This window comes from Mauremys mutica, chromosome 1 (genome assembly GCF_020497125.1).
Source record: "Mauremys mutica isolate MM-2020 ecotype Southern chromosome 1, ASM2049712v1, whole genome shotgun sequence".
Lineage (NCBI taxonomy): Eukaryota > Metazoa > Chordata > Testudines > Geoemydidae > Mauremys > Mauremys mutica.
Window position 1 is genome coordinate 111,485,667 of NC_059072.1, and position 16,860 is coordinate 111,502,526.

Here is a 16,860-nt window from a genome sequence, read left to right on the forward strand (position 1 = left end):
ATATGTTGTAACCACCAGGTTGAGAACGTTGCCCTACCTAATGTATCATAAAGGGAGAATGTCTCTAGGTGCTCAGGACACAAACCATGAAGGTTTGAAATACTTCATATAGCCCTGTTCCTTGACTGCTACTTCAGGGCTGGCTCTGTGCTTGGTTTCATTGTGATCCACCAGAGGTGCAGGCTGATACTTCAGGTATACAGATACTTATGGTGTCGATCACACCATAAGTAACAGACCTGGTAGCTGAATTTAAGTTTATAGTTTACTTTGCTGCAAACTGAGACTTTAGATAACCAAAACTATGAATAAACAGAATGAGCTGCTTCCTCTTTCAATGTGTTGCCATCTTTAATATTAAGTTGAGATGAAGACTGAGTAAAATGAAGTTCTGCGGGCCCAATTCTGCTTTCCTTAATGTGTGCACAGCCCCCACCAAAATCAATGGGGATGTTGTTCAAATGGTAAGGGAATTTAGCCCCATATATATCTGCACTGGCTTCGATAGGATTCTTGTGGAAAAAGTACAGTAAGAGGTGATCTTGCTTACTCTTTTTTTTCCTCAGGAGACTGCCTTGTGTTGCTAAAAGTCAGTACTGCCTGTGTAATCATAACATCTATTTGTGCTATCAGACTGTCCTGCCTTATCAGATTTATCAGATTGAGAGGCTGAGGTATAGGGAAGTCTCCAATCAATCTATGTCTAGGACACTGAACAATTTACATAGCCATCCAGACAGATTGTTTATGGAGCTGAATTTTTTCCTATAAGATGAATCTCTGCCTAAATTTTTGTGTAACTGTAATTTGGAACCATTCTAGGAAGCAATGTAACTCTTTGCTGCGTGTGTTCAAGTAATCAGATGAGTTAGTGTGGTAGAGCTGCACAGAAGACGCTCCCTTCTGAGATGACATGTGCCCCTCTAGCCAACAAATTCTTCTTCTAAAGTTTTTAAAATGTCTGTGTAGTGCCTAACTGCTAAAGCCCTCAAACTATATAGGGGATGTCTAGTAGAGAAAAAGGATGAATCTGTTTTTGAAAGATCAGTAATGAATGATTGAGGAACAAGACATCCTGTGCCAGATTTATCCTTTTAGTTCATACCAGGGATATGAACTTAGCCCTGTGTATACAGAATATGGGTCTGTGTTTAAGAATTGCAGAAACAACCTTCATATTAAACATCATTGCAAATTAATTAATGGGCTTCCTTGTTGCTGTATCCCCACTGGTACTTCTGTGTGTTTCAGGGAGTCAAGCCAGCTAGCTTTGATAAAGTAGCAATTCCTGAAGTGAAGGAGATCATTGAGGGATGCATCCGACAAAACAAAGATGAAAGGTAAGCTCACCGTCTTTGAGGCCCGGGCAGTTGTATTTCAGCACAGACTAAAGCACTGGAATAGTCCTATAATGCTTCAGATACTATGTATTGGAAACTTTCCAGATAGCGTCGTACATATAATTCTGATAATGTTGAGGTCTTGAGAGCAGTCATGACTGACATGATGCTGAGTTTGATTTGGGCTATTCTATACTGACCACATTGTGTTGGCTGATTTGATTATTCACAACGGTGTTCAAACCCAGTCACTCTTTGTAGCAGAGAACAGTGATGCTCTCTTACTGTGCCTGTACAGGGTGACATCACCATTTGTACTCCTGCAGGGATGTATTGTTTGGAATATAATTTGCACCGGTGCTTCCCAAATAGCACTAAAATTGAAGGCCTAAATGTAGGGCATAAGGCCATAATTAAACCTAGGTAAGAGGAAGTGTGACATGGAGGATTATTTCTTTCATCAAATACCCATCTCCCACTTAGTTCCTGAGGCCCAGTGTCACTGACATCTACCAGTTGTGGGAAGGAAGATAGGTGAAGCTCTCTCCAGCACTGGTAATGTTACTACTTTTGCTGAGAGGGATGATACGTTGCCAGGGCTGTCAGAAATAAATACAGATCTCAAACAGAATGAGACAGTTGGGTAACCAGTGAGGAGATGACTGGTGTAGGGTTTGGAGGCCATCTTGAATAGAATACTGACTTGTTTATTTAAATGGCAGTGTCCGCTGTGCCCAATATGTGGACTAACAGATGCCTTATGGTACTTTAACCTTCATAAAGCCATACTGTTTCAAGAGTTATTTATGATATGCTGGCCATTATTTTACGTAATTAGCGTGATGTTGTGCTGATAGGATTAGGTATTTGTAGTTGAAATGCAAGTGAATTTTAAGCCACTGACTGTTGCATGCTTTTGCATCATCTTGGGGTTAATCTTTTATTGCATTTTGAAAAGTTTAAAAAATTGGCACTGGAGAAGTGAAATTGAAATAGCAGATTTAATCCCCCCATCCCAAAAAAACAAACAGAGGAGTTAATGGGAGTAGTATGAAAAGCTGAGAGTAAGCTTTTTGGGATCGCCATTCAAGGAAGATGATCCTTACTAATTTTGTCAAAACCTAATCATTGTGTATCTTCTATCCCTTTCCACTTCTCTATCCTGGTATGTATAGATATGCTATCAAGGACCTTTTGAACCACGCTTTCTTCCAGGAAGAGACTGGTGTGCGGGTAGAACTAGCAGAGGAAGATGATGGAGAGAAGATTGCCATCAAGCTCTGGTTACGAATTGAGGATATAAAAAAGCTTAAGGGCAAATACAAGGACAATGAGGCAATAGAGTTTTCCTTTGACTTGGAGAGAGATGTCCCAGAGGATGTAGCACAAGAAATGGTAAGGGCTCTTGTGCCCTTTTGGGACATTTCTAACTTTTTAGATTAGATCAACACACACACTTTCTTCTGAAGTTGGGGTGTAACCTGCCATCCTTTTATTGTCCTGGCAGACATAAGCAGGTGAGGGATTGGTTGTGTTTGGAGCTAACTTTCAGAGGAGACTGGGAAATTGAAGATTATACAGCAGAGTTGTACTTGTTGTATTGGTGTGGCAAGATGTAATATTGAACATCCATGTGTCCTGCTTTAGGTGGAGTCAGGGTATGTCTGTGAAGGGGATCACAAGACAATGGCCAAAGCGATCAAGGACAGAGTGTCTCTGATCAAGCGAAAGCGAGAGCAGCGTCAGTTGGTGCGAGAAGAGCAGGAGAAAAGAAAGCAGGAAGAAATCAGTCAGAAGCAGCAGTTGGAGCAGCAGCTACAAACAAATGCTACCCAGGCAGGGGCAAAGCACCCTCCATCTGCCACTGGCATCACTGCCATCCCCACTACTTCAGCATCAGTGTCCACACAAGTAGAGCCTGAAGAGCCAGAGGCTGATCAGCACCAACAATTGCAATATCAACAGCCTGGCATATCTGTTCTGTGTAAGTATATTGCCTCAGGCCATTCAGGATGTACTCCCACCCCCTTTAATTTTACTCTCCTTCCTTCTGGGGAGTCTTACTGATTTCCTTTTCAAGTGAAAAATCAGGTTATATGATGCTGATAATTCTGCCCACGGTGGGGTATCTAAAGTAGTGAGTTGTTAGACTTCCAAATTCATACTTAAACACCTGAATAAATGGCCTGACTTTGACAGTGCAAAGTACTTGTAAGCTCTGACTTCAGTTATGAACTGCTGGGAGCTTAGCACTTTGTAAAATCAAGCAACATATATTTCAGAGCCTAACTTTAGGCACCCATTTTTGAAAATCTTGGCTTGTAATATTCAAGCAAGACTGTAAAACTTGTGAGTCCACAGTATAGTTTTTGTAACTAAAGTCTTGTGGTCTTTATTTTCAGCTGATGGGGCAGTTGACAGTGGTCAGGGATCATCTGTTCAAACTGAATCATGTGTGAGTAGCCAACAGACTGTGTCCTATGGTTCCCAGCATGAACAGACTATCTCAACAGCTACAGTCCAGGGATATACAACTTCAGTTGGCCAAGTGCAGTCTCAACAACATGGAGGATATCAGCCACCCACAGTGGTAAGCACAAACCTCAAAAAGCACACACAACACTATGGATTACTTCATTCTGTTTGTCTGGTTTTGTGGCAAACTTTCCTCTTGCCTTTCAATTTGCAGTGTATATATTTAGGCTTGGAAGGATAAGATTTTTATTGGTAAATGTTGATTTACTATACACAAACGATGAAAAAATATTTCCATAGATGATCAAAATTTACAGATAGGCGAAGTAAGAAAAATGCTGCTTGAGAACTTGAGCTTGATTTAGGGATACTTACTTTATATATTTTGACATGAGATATTGACAGTTTGTTATAACAGTTAAAGCTTAACTTTTTGAACCTCACATCTACTGTAATTAAGTAATTGTCTGCCCTCCATAATTTTCCACAACTGTGAAAATTTAAATTGATTATTAAAAAGTGCTTAAACCTATAGTTTTGCACTACTTTGACAATTTAAATCTATAATAGCAATGTATATTTTAATCATTTTTATTATGTCAAAATTATATTTAAAAAAAAAACCCACCAACTTGAAATCTGCCAATGCAGACTCTGTCTGGGAGGTGAAACACTTCAGGCTATATGCAGACTTTCTCAAATGCAGCACTTCATTTAGGATGAAGAGGGAGTAAGCTGGGGTTTTTTGCATGCATTTAGAGTAAAATGGGTGGATTAGTATCAGTCTTGACTGATACAACCCTAATTTGAGGCTGTTATCTCACATGAAGTCTATGCTTAGACTCACTCAGGATAGGATGGTGCTTCAGCTACACTTAACAGTGAGCATGGAAGTTCCAAGGATCAAGAGTCCTTGAAAGGATAGATAGAGGTATTAGAATAACTTAGTGAGAGCTGCTCTATAAATGTGAACTTGCTACATGTGTATTCTGTAAGGCTTTGATTACAGGTGTCACAGGTAAGAATTTTGAACCATTATAGAATGCTGCATGTAAGCACTCCAGACTGAAGAGATCCCACATTTGTGTGTTCCCATTTTATTTATAGCTTGTGTTGAGTTGCTTGTCAGTTGCCATGCATATTCCTTTCCCTGGAAAGTCTGCAAAGGCCACAAATACCCTTTCCACTATGTTCACCTGCTACCCTTTATTTGGTACCCTTCCCCCCCCCCCGATACGTTTTCAATGCTGACTTTGTAGGAGCTCTTAAAAAAAACCCTGCCCCTCACTGCTGTAGTATTTATATTTCCGTTCAACAGTCGTCACTGGCTCCTTTATTTGCAAACTCAGAAGCAAATAATGGTACCATATCTGGAGAATACAAAACCGTTTTCTGTTGAGTCTTGGGAATCCTCAGGTTTCTGTTTTGGTATCTAGAGCAGGAAATTTTATTGGAGTTGTTAGTGGTGTCAGCCTTTCTCTTTGAAGAAACTTACCAGTCGCATTGATGAATAAATGGCCTCTCCATCCTTTCCAAAGGCACTTAACCTGAAGGTTTGTGGCGCTGTTGATTCTTAATCAAATGAACCTTCTAAGCCATCTGAAGTAGTTCTTTGCTTGCTCTCTTACTTTCCCATATTTCAATCTAAGGATGTCGCTTGGACCAAAAAACATTCCAGGCTTGACATGGCTGGCTTCCAGATTGAATGACTAGAGTAACAGTAGGGAAACCACTAACAATTCTTCTGAGCCGTCCAGATACTAATCTGAAAAATCTTGCTAAAATCAGTGGTAGACCTCCAGAAAACCACCAATCTGAATTTTTTTTTTTTAACATTTGGAGTTCAATTCTCTGAAGGCAAGGGGCAGTTCATTGTGAGAAATTTCAAGGACTAGTGGAACAAATCCTGAAATTATGGGCTGGCTACTATACTAACGCTTCCATCTTGCCACTTCTTTCCTTTTTACAAGTATTTAATTGGGTCAGATTCTGACCTAATGGCTTTGGGGTTGTGTCAAAATCACAAAATCTTGGCTCTTTGTTTAACAAAGTCATCTTCTAGAAAATGCAGTAAAACTAATATTAAAGAAGCAATTTTTTCCAAATATTAAACTCTATCTTTTTGCTCCACAATTCATGTTGTGGATGATGCTTAACTTCTTATGGTAATCACTTGGCTGAATAAAGCACTAAACGTATCCTATCAGTCCAGCTATAGGTATAGGAAGCTAAACTCCTTTCTAGAAAATGAAATAAGTTTTGTGCAAGCAGAAAGACTGGAGAGACAAGTACCACTGACTTTGACATACACACCTTCCCCCACTCAACCTAGTGTGGACATCTGAAGGCAGTGCATTAAGCACCTAGGGTCTTTCATGTGTAGAATTGCTTGGTACTGGAAATACCACTTCAAAGCTTCCTGAAACCAGTGTGCAGTGAGAAAATATCTCCAATATGTCAGCCGTGCTCTTCGTGTGCACATACAAATTGCTTCTGGTAGGAGCACTAATGGAACCCTCTTCACTGTTGAATAATCAAAGGCAAACTTGAATCCTCAGAGGTGCACACTTCCTGTTCCCTGTGTGCTGGCCTTCATTAAACTCCCTCATATCCTTTTGCACACATAGCAATCAGCATTAGTCTCGTCATCATGTATGTGTGATTATATTTTTTTGTTTTAGCTCATTAGTTGTACAACTTTTCATTTTTAAAGCATTCATTTCTTAATTTTGTTTTCCTCCTTAGCCTCAACGTGGTCGTAGCATGTCAGTTTGTGTGTCCCATCTTTCTGCTGTTCCCTCTCTGCCCTGCATCCCTCCCAGTATTCCTTCTACCCCACCGCCAGCATTGTGTGCACCTCTTTCTCCTTCCTACCTTCGGACTGCCCCTGAGGAAACCTTTGCAGAAAAGCTTTCTAAAGCACTGGAGAATGTCCTGCCCATGCACTCTGCCTCTCCACGCAAGCACCGACGCTCCAGCCTGCCTTCCCTCTTTGTCAGTCCTGTATGTGTTACTGTACGCCTCCTGGCACACACAGATAAGTTACCATTAAATACATCCTGGTTTGGTTTAATAAAAGTAAAGAGGAGCTGATTATTTTATTTTATTTTTTTTAAATCCTGTGCCCTATGCAACTAGAGTGCTGATTCCTTCTCTTTGGGAAGCACCATGCTTATGTAACAACTAATGAGCAATGTTGGCACCTGAAGTTTGATTAAAGTTTTAGGGAAAGGACTGAATGTATCACAGAGGATAAAGAGAGAAGTTACAATCTAGTCTCTGTCCCATAAGGTTAGTGCACCTGCTTCTGCTTTTAGGCAGTCAGTGACATTCTTTCACCTCCTGGATAAAATTAATGTCAAATATGACCAGGTATTAAAACTTACTAGTAGCAGCTGGTTTGCTCCAGAGCACTGTGTTTTAGTGGTGACAATGACCTTCTAGATTTATAATGTTAAAACAAATCAGAAGGGCTTCTATCAGTAGGAATAGCAAACAGTTCAGCTTCCTCCTTCTGTTTGATTCTGGAGGGAAGTTACAGTTAAGTTTCCATTGATTCCTATATAATGTCTTTTGAGATGGAAAAACTGCTTCTGTTAGAGCAGATATTAGATGCTAAGAGCATGAATGGAAGGCAGTCTTTCCAGAGTAATTGATTCCATTTGAAGTTAGAAGTGTTTTTGACTTCAATTTATTCTTTCATTTGAGGAAATATTTCCTTTTAAGGGGAAGTTAGAGAATACAGAATCAGTTTCCAGAACACAGGAATAGAATATAAAGGACATGTCTTTATTCACTGTACTGGGCACTATGGGAGTTTGCTGCTGCTTTTCCAGAGGGGAAATTAAGTGATCTGTTTGATTATAGTGCGCTCAAAGAATCAATCACAATGTCATGGAGAAATCAGTTGCTGGTAGCTCTTGTAGAATCCTCCTAAAAGAGGGGCAATATTGCATCATGGCTCAATATGCTGGGGCAAAGTGAGATGAAAGCATCTCACCGAACATTTGGAAATAGATGCTTTTGATTGTTACCCTGCTGTTGAATTATCCTTGAACCAGATCTTCCTAACTGACTTGAACTTCTAGCCAATTGGAAGCAACTTCTTGGCAATTTCTTTGATTCCAATAGCCTTTAGTAGTCAGTGATTTCATGGTTGCTGCTGTTCTCCCAAGAGCAATTAAATAAATATGTAGAAAATATGAGGTGCTAGTGAAAATGAGTAGTGACATATATAGTAAAAATGCATCACTATTACAAATTACAGTACAACTTTTTTCCTCACCCTTCATTCTGGCCATTGGGGAAAAAAGCCAGGATGAGCCGAACCTAACACTTTAATCAAAAAGTGTATAACTTTCCTTTTGAGAACTTCACTGCTGATTTAGTACAGGTCTATTCAGATTGGAGATGCAAGAGTAGTCTAGTCAATGCTAATGAGTGTTAATGGCTTGCCTATCGAGTACCACAAATGTGAAGGGCAGTTGAAATCAACTGAGTCCAAAGATGATGCAACATAATGAGTGACTCTTAAGAGATGGATGAATCTTGTGACCTTAGAAGATTCATTCCATTGCCATTTAGCATATAGCAACTGCTGAATGGTTTCTGAGATGGTAACAACACTACATCTTCATGGGAGATAATCCAAGTTAAGTAACCAAAAACTGAAGATCTCTTCTCCCTTTCTTGCCTTTTTTGTGTACCTTGTAAACACAAAATCAAGAGATTGTTGCCTCGCTGCTAGCTAGTTCAGAGTTTGTTCTTTTGGTATAATTTGCACATAAATCAGTAACTCAAAGGCTTAACTTAAAGCAGTTGCAGGTACCGAAAGAAAGTCTGTTTCATTTGTCCGCAGCAAATTCTCTCTTTTTTGTGAATTCTCTATTTGCTTTTGTTACGGAAAAGCAGCTTCTAACAACAGCAAATACTTCCATATGCAGTCATGTTCACCACGGATGTATTTAATGGATATTTACGTTTTGTAATTTCCAAAGCATTGTATGTGTTATTGATCATGAACTTGGAGTAGTCATTCTATAAGGTTACTACACAGAGCTGCCTAGTGAGCTGTGCATGTTCATGTCCTTTCATTTCTAAATGTATGAATTACTTGTCTTGTTCATATCAATACAGCCTCAGTCTCTGGTGCAACCGTGTGGGGGAACACCAACGTTCCCAGATTCACAGATATTTTTCCCAACCATTCATGAACGGCCAGTGTCTTTCTCGCCACCACCTGTCTGCCCGCCGAAAGTCACCATTTCTCAGCGGCGCAAGAGTACCTCCTTCTTGGAAGCCCAAACATGCCACTTCCAGCCCTTGCTGAAAACTGGCCAGAGTTTACTTCCATCTGGTGGTAGCCCCACAAATTGGACACCAGAGGCAGTCGTTATGCTGGGCACTACAGCTCATAAGGTCACTGGAGAGCCCCTACATGTGCAAGTCAGTTCAGCACCTCCTGAGGATGCTCACTATAGAATGCCTCAAGAAGCAGTGTACTTAGTGGGCATGCACTACCAGCCACAGTTGCCAGAGCATTATGATACAGTAGCATATAATTCCTATGGGACTGAACAGTACTTGAAACAAGTGCCTGAACAGAAGCATGTGCAAGGTGGCCCTCTTCAGAGCTCTGTTTATGACTACCAATCTGGGCAGACCTTCCTGCCAAGACATCTACAGAGCTTGAGGCTGGATGCTGGAATGAGCCCACTTTCACCATTGTCCAGTGTTTCATCTCCATTAAGTGCAGATTCCACACAGATGAAATTTCACCAGGTATTTGTTCCTCATTCTGCACCTGCTGTGCTTACTCACAGTGGTGATGGCAGAACAAGCTGTGTTTTTGAGTTCCATGTACACACGCCAAATTCGGCTCCAGGAGAAGGGGGTATTTTACCCCAACGTATTTACAGAACCTGCCGGGGGTCGATGGATTTTAATCAGGAGGAATCCACTCAGGCAACAGGGTTGCATGGTCGCCTCCAGCCTGTGACAGAGGAACTGTGTAACTACCTTGTTCCCGAGCTAACAGTGCCCAGAGCGGGATCTATCAGACAGAGCTGGCCAGAAGGAAGTCCAGAATACTCCAGTGATTCATCACAGCTGACTTCCTCTGACACTGGTGATTTCCAGTCTCCTCCCCCAACAGGGGTGTCGTCTACAGCTTTTGGTTCAGACTTCTCGTTGCCCATTGTCCCATTGCCTCAGAAGGTATTTCAAGAGTCGCAGCTCTTCATCTGTTTCCAACAGGGAGCCTCAGCTCAGCAGGCTATGTCCACCTCGTTTTCATCAGGAACACCTGCACTCTTCCCTCAGGTTATGAGAGCGAACCATTCCAGAATTTCTCTGCTGTTTAAGTCCTCCTTTACACAATTAAGAGCCAGGTTTCCCTTCTTTCCTTCTCCTCTCCCTTCCCTACTCCAAGTTGTTCTAGATCTTGGAATTCAGAGGATATGTTCCCGCTCTATTGGTAATATACTAGGATCTCAGTAGCTTATCAGGTCTCACCTAAATAAGTGAAACATCAACAGCTAATCATTCTACCTTCAGCCCAGGCTAAATCTTGGTAGGTGTGGCCTTCTGACATTTGTAGCAAATAGTCAGTCAGTACTCCTTATCATTTCCTAGCTGATGATCAGCTCAGAGATCCAGGGGAGTGAAATGCAGGGTTGGCTTTTCATCCTGAAAAGGTTATGGATTGGGTACAATAAGGTATGACTAATTCTGTGGGAAGAAATATTGACCAAAGAATCATGCTTTCTCTGGTCATGCAGTCAGTGTCTTCAATTAAAGAATTTAATACTGTTTAACAAAATATTATTCATACTGTGTAGGATAGAACAACTAAAATGCCAATTTATCTGTCCACTGTCCAGATGCAGGCAAAACTTGTACTAGGTTTCAAAGGGATTTCAGGGGATGAGGTGTGTCCGTAAATTATACACAGGTCTGGGAATGTATTTATTGAAGGAGTACTCTGAAAATTACTTATGAAAATTTATTTTCCAAGTTAACTATTTTGATAAATTAAAATGTAGACAAAAGCCAATTGCACAAATTGTCTGAGTTTGATATTCATAAGGTATCATTTCCACATAATGGCAGTACTTGGGACTGTTAAAAATGAAACAAACTTAAACATGGTTGGAATTTACATATTTTATCGTTACATGTAGTACTTTCACTTGTAAGAGCCAGGAGAGGAGAGGACCCTACCTAGAAGTAGACTTCTCTTCTCCCTCATTCCACTCATTTCAGCAGTGAAGTTAGGATTCTCTTCACTGCTGCAGTTGCAGGGGACTAGCCCGTTTTTTTGGAATGGAGATGTTTAGGAAGAAAAGGAGTTTTGTTCTGCAGTATATAAATGTAGAAAGGTCAGGAACCAGGGATTCAGTTTGAATGCTTTCCTCATGGATAGTGGAGACTTTTTTCTTCCCACCCACTCAACACAAGTAGAGGATTGTGGTGATAGCTGTTTCAGAATGCAGCTTTTAAGCACCAATCTGTTGATGACCGTTGCTGAACTCCAAGGGAGCCCACTTAGAGCATAGTGAACCTCCAGTGTAAGCAGAGTGAAAGTCTAGTGAAGTGCTTTGAAACAATTTGGGACTATACTACCCTATAAACACTGTTTTGTTAAACTTCAGTAAGTGGTTTCCTATGTATGTTAAAGATTAAACGAATGGCTGGGAAGGTAGCCCAAAATAAGGAAGATAATCCCTACATGAGATTTTATTAAGAGCTCTTGACTAATGTGTTAAAATAGTGCATGATTTAGGACTTAAACTGTAGCCTCATGTTGAAGCGGCCTTACTTTGGTATGTACCATTTAAATTGTAACGAATAGGCAAAACCTTCAAGAAATTATTAAGAGTAAAAGAAAAAGCTTCCCTGGATGGCGTTGTTTTCCAAGGTTTTTTTCTTAAATCACAGGAATGTTTTCCAAAAGTATTCATGAATGCAATATACTGCAGGTTTGTACATTGTCTAAGGGAAATCTTGTAGCTTTAGTAATCGGAAAGAATATTTCATACTGTACTTTATACAACTTTCTAAATGCACTAGACACTTCCTACTTTTTCAGCCTTCCCACTGAAGTGACACAAACTAAGAAAGGGAGCTGGGTGACCTTCCTTTTCTGGGCTATACTGAGGTGTATAGTTACTATATGTCCCAGTTTCTGATACATTAGTCAAGTGGGAATGAAACTGCTGAGGGGGTAGTTGCCATACCATTTCTTCAGTCTCTTCCACATTCACTTGTGATATCATTCATCCATTCTTTTATTTGCTTATTCATTCAAAGTTGTCTTTTTGTGTTAGCTAGGACTCTGTGGACTGGAACCCTCTGTCTCTCCAACAGCTGATCCAATTGATAGGCTCTGAACATTTATTAGGGTTTGAGAATCTGGAAGTGATTTGGTGTTGATTTTTGACATCACTTTCAAAGTGAGCTGAGGACACGCACACTTGATTTAATACTGGTCTAGAACTCTGTATTTTTCTTCAGCTGATGCTCAAGGATACAGATTTCATATTTTTTTCACTTTCTTTCTTTTACCCCTGGCCACCTAAGTGTGCTCACAGTGTGTAAATGTTTAATGCTTCTGTTCCCGGCTATTGTACCAGGACAGTCTGACGTAGATCCTAAAGAAACACTGCAGAAGGATGAAACTAGTAGGCTGACTTGCCTAATATGGAGGGCTGTTTGGGTTGCACAGGTTTTTTATATTAGTTGTTCTGGAAAGCTTAACAAAATAGAGCTCAGCACTTCCCCATAATGCTCTGCTCCGTTGAATATCTTTATATTAAAATTAAGCCATAGTATTGTTTTGTATCATTAGAAATTTCTTCCAATTACACCATCCTAGTTAGAAATTATAGATGCTTGTTGCAGAAGCCAATAATTGCCCAGTCTGATTCTACCTGTTTCCATTTTTTTTCCTGTAGACACAGGTGCAAGGCCAGCCAGCCTCGAGTAGTATATCAGTGGGGGTGCCATGCCAGCCTACACAGCAAAGTCAGCAGGTAAGAATAACTGTTCCTAAAGCTGGGACTGATGTGTAGTAAGTTTAACTTGCAGCTTACTTTTTATGGGAGAAAGTGAACAGGAGGATCTCCTCCTCCTTTGTTTCCCTTAAATATTTTCAGTATTGCCTTTTCAGAATTTTTTAAAAAGTTATGAAGTTTCAGATTGTGGGCAAGGGAAAAGGATTCTTGTTAAAATAGAAAGGATATAGGCTTGTTAGTGCAGATGCTAGGCACAGCTGCCAACTTTTTATATTCTAGTGACTTTTTTATACATGATGGCTTATTTTTGACTAAAATATGTAATTGAAGCTTGCCAGATGTGCATGGGGATCCTCTTGATGATGTGTTTGAGTAGGCAAAGGTGTACGTCTTCTCTACTCTCTCAACCTCAAGTTTACCACCTCTAGTTCCAGTGTGTGCTTGGTTTTGAAAGTGAAATTTTGTAATCTAAGTACAAGTGGACTATAGTGCTTGCAGAATCTGACCTTCCAAATTTTCTCAGTTATTTTCTCAATGAGGTTTCCTGTGCAGGGGCACCTTCTCATAAGGTATGGTAAAAGGACTTATGTCTAGGTTTTGGGCCAAGGGCTGAATAACTGAAAGACATGTTTTCTTACTTGGGCACTGATACAACTATTTTGTAGGATCTTTCTGTGAATGCTGTCTTCTGTGCCTTTCAGGAAGGTGTTTAATCTTTTATTTGAAAAGAGAGCTCAGACTAACTCTTAAGTAATTTTAAGATCTAACAAAAATGATTGGGTAGGTGGAAACATGAAGATGAAACACCAATCTTATGGGCGCTTACCGTTTTGTCCTTCTGGCATTGAAGTTTGTATAGTGTACAACCCTACTGTCATGATGTAAAGTGTAGTAGCAAGTAGACTTCAGACTTAATTTTTGAATTTCTTGACTTCTTTGGACAGCCTTAATGCTAAGCAGCTATGCTTAGTGTAACTGTAGGATAATGTCTACTATACTTGTTCCCATATCTGTGTTTGTGATAGGTACAGAACAGAGGTTCAACTCAGGAAAAACTGTACATCTTCTCTTAACAGCTTTTGACATCTGCCTATTCTAGGTAGCCCTGTCTGATCGTCTGGCTTTTGTGATATGAAATATTTTCTATGCTGAATAATATTCTGTTAATTGTCTTTGCACTTACACTAATTCTGTAACAGGAAGCATTAGCTTCAATTGTAACTAGTGAAAAATTAGGGCTAAGTGTTGGTGCCAGAGCTGTTTTAATTCTTCAGAATAGAAACTATCGTATATGGTTATCTCCTATATTTAACAAGAGAGTGAAAACTAGGAAAATCTACCCAAACACATCTAAATCGGAGGAACGTTTTTATCTGAAGAGAAAATAATCTCTTGCCATCTTTCCTCCTTGCAACAGAGTGCACAGCAGCTGGCTCCTTCCCAGCAGACAGGACAGTACCAGCTGCAGCAGTCATCCGTTTCCAGTGGCGCTACCCCATCACAGCCAGTTTCTCAAACTCAAACTCCACTGATCATGCCGATGCCTCAGGTACCAGCTGGAACTCAGGTAATTAAACTTGGTATTTTGCAAAATGAGGACATTTCTCCTCTCTTCCATTGTTGGCTGCCCCTTTTACTGGTCTGCCTTCTGTCCTAATGGTTCAGAAAATACTGCTGGAGGTGACACGATTATACTATGTTAAAAATTTTGGCAGGAACAGAAATGTCTGTGCCTGGAATCCCTTCTTTGGAATATGTGGCAGAAGTTCAGTGGTTCAGTTGAGGAGCAACAGCACTTAAAAGGGAGGCCTTTCTTACATAGGTATCTTTGTCAGGTTGTCTAAAATGTGATGACAAGACACAACTTCTGCAAAGATTAAAATAATGTGTCACCTGCACTTTGAGGAGTTTCATGTGGCATTGTTGACACTTCATGTAGGAGAAACCTACTCCATCCAAATTACTTTTGTGTGTTCATAATCAAAAATGTGTTCTCCAGTTAATGTGCCATGTACACTGCCTCTTCTGAACTGTCGTCCTCTTTTCTACCGGTCTTCCTCCTTCACTCCTTGGACAGGATGCTTCTGTTACTGAATGGTTTTATTTCAGCTTGGCTCACAGTTTTTGATACTATGAATGTGAGCTTTGTTAAATTTAAAGAGTTTTTGTTGCTTGTTCATTTGAACTCCTTTTCCAATTGATTACTGGCTTCAATTGACATGACCCTTGCCATTCTCTGTATGCTGACAGTGGCTTTTCACTCTCCATTGCTTCCTGCCCATGCCCCAAATGGGCAGACTTCCCCATTTTGTTGTGGGGTTTGCATCTCTTCCCGATAGGGAAGGGAGGGAGGATTGGTTGTAGGAATAGAATGAGAGAGGACCAGAGTCGGTTTACATACATGTTGGTGCTGCAGCAGTGTTCAGATCTTGCTGTTCCACACCAGCACAACGTACATGTTGCAAAAGGTGGTTTAGTGATCCTCAGGAACAAATTGCAAAATGAGAACCCTTTGGAACAGCAATCAACTCTCCAGCTACTCTCCCCACTCCACTCTTAAAGGGTGTGATAACTTAAATAATTCTTTTTTCTTTGACTCATACATTAAAAATCTGCTTTCTGCAACCCTGCTTCCTAAAAAGTCTATCTCTATTTTCTTTGCATCCCCAGCTTCCTGTTTCCCAAGCAGTGCCGATCATCCAAGGCGAACCTCAATTACCTGTTGCAGCACCTTCTCTCCCTCAACCTTCAGTTGCCCCAACCATCCCCATTGGCTCTCATTTTCTCCCTATGGGACAGCCCTTGTCAACCTCCCTGCTCCCCCAGTTCTCAGTCTCTCAGCTCCCCATAGCAACACCTCATGCGTCAGTGGCTCAGCCAGGCTTCCAGTCTCTGCCTATCTCTATGGCAGCTGGCATTAACCAGCCACTACTCACTCTGGCCACATCTTCTACAGCAGCTGCTATCCCTGTAGGATCAACCATTGTCCCTAGCCAGCTTCCAGCTGTTCTACAGTCTGCGGCCCAGCTGCCCAGCCAGGTTCTCCCTCAGCTCCTGCAGCCAGTTGTTCAGTCCCTGGGATTACCAGCCAGCCTTGGACAAGCTGCTGAAGCTGCACTTCCAGCTGGAGATGCTTTGTATCAGGTATTGTTGCAAGCCAGCAAGAGGTCTCCTTGTCTTCTGTTCCTCTGGGGCACTAGACCTGATCTGTGTGCGGCAGATACTTGCCAATACCCGAATTTGGCAGGAGAGAACAAGCCACATGTTTTCTTCTTCTTTGTTCATTTAAAAAAAAAATTCTCATTTTTCATTAAATTGTATTTGTTTTTGGACACCTAACTATGGATTTATTGGCAATGGAGTTTCTTTAAAAGAGCTAGTATTTTTTTTCTGCTGTATGTGACAACTATGAATTTGAAAATTGATAATATTTTATCACCCTTGCCAAAGACATCAAAATGCTGGTTTATGTCCTGGAAAGACATTGTGTGGGGTGTCTGGCAACACCAGTCTTTTGGCACAACTCCTTGGGGGAAAATTGATATCTTAGCAATAAACCAAACTGTGTGAGCCCTGAACATAAGTGAAGTATCAGATGCAAACATAGAATGTTGAGATGGACAGGAGCTAATCAGTGTCTGATTATTTAGAAGTTAAACATTTACTGCAGTCAGGGTATAAAAGGGACAACCTACATAGTGATGGGAATAGAGGCCCAACATGTGATATTTACCACTACTGTAATACATTGAAATGTGCTGTCCAACAGCATATAATAGCAAGTACTGTTTACTTGCGGTGGGTAGCAATGTTGCTTGGCACTAAAGTCAGCCTACCTCCTGAGAGTGGAAAGGGGAGAGATTGTAGGAACATTAGCTATTAGTTATGAAAGATTACCAGCAGCAGTTGCGTATCCTATCTGAGTAGTGGCCATTCAGCCTGCAAGCTCTTCAGATTTTCCACTTCATGATTTTGTGGATAACTATGGGGGGGAGTTGGAAGGTGAGAATTCATTTACCTGCTAGGGACTT

At 40.8% G+C, this 16,860-nt stretch overlaps 1 protein-coding gene across 3 annotated transcripts in view; it reads left to right on the forward strand.

Annotated features, from left to right (window-relative positions):
• Positions 1-16,860, forward strand: part of WNK1 (WNK lysine deficient protein kinase 1) — a 182,207-nt gene that overhangs the window by 100,118 nt on the left and 65,229 nt on the right. Inside the window, exons 5-13 of one of the 3 annotated variants that reach the window (XM_044991136.1) lie at positions 1,252-1,340; positions 2,516-2,735; positions 2,988-3,324; positions 3,743-3,930; positions 6,561-6,818; positions 8,952-10,136; positions 12,770-12,847; positions 14,247-14,396; positions 15,500-15,973. In XM_044991136.1, the coding sequence (XP_044847071.1) occupies positions 1,252-1,340; positions 2,516-2,735; positions 2,988-3,324; positions 3,743-3,930; positions 6,561-6,818; positions 8,952-10,136; positions 12,770-12,847; positions 14,247-14,396; positions 15,500-15,973 (2,979 nt within the window). The remainder of the gene's footprint in view (positions 1-1,251; positions 1,341-2,515; positions 2,736-2,987; positions 3,325-3,742; positions 3,931-6,560; positions 6,819-8,951; positions 10,137-12,769; positions 12,848-14,246; positions 14,397-15,499; positions 15,974-16,860) is intronic. The other 2 variants (XM_044991155.1, XM_044991146.1) reach the window with 2 other exon arrangements.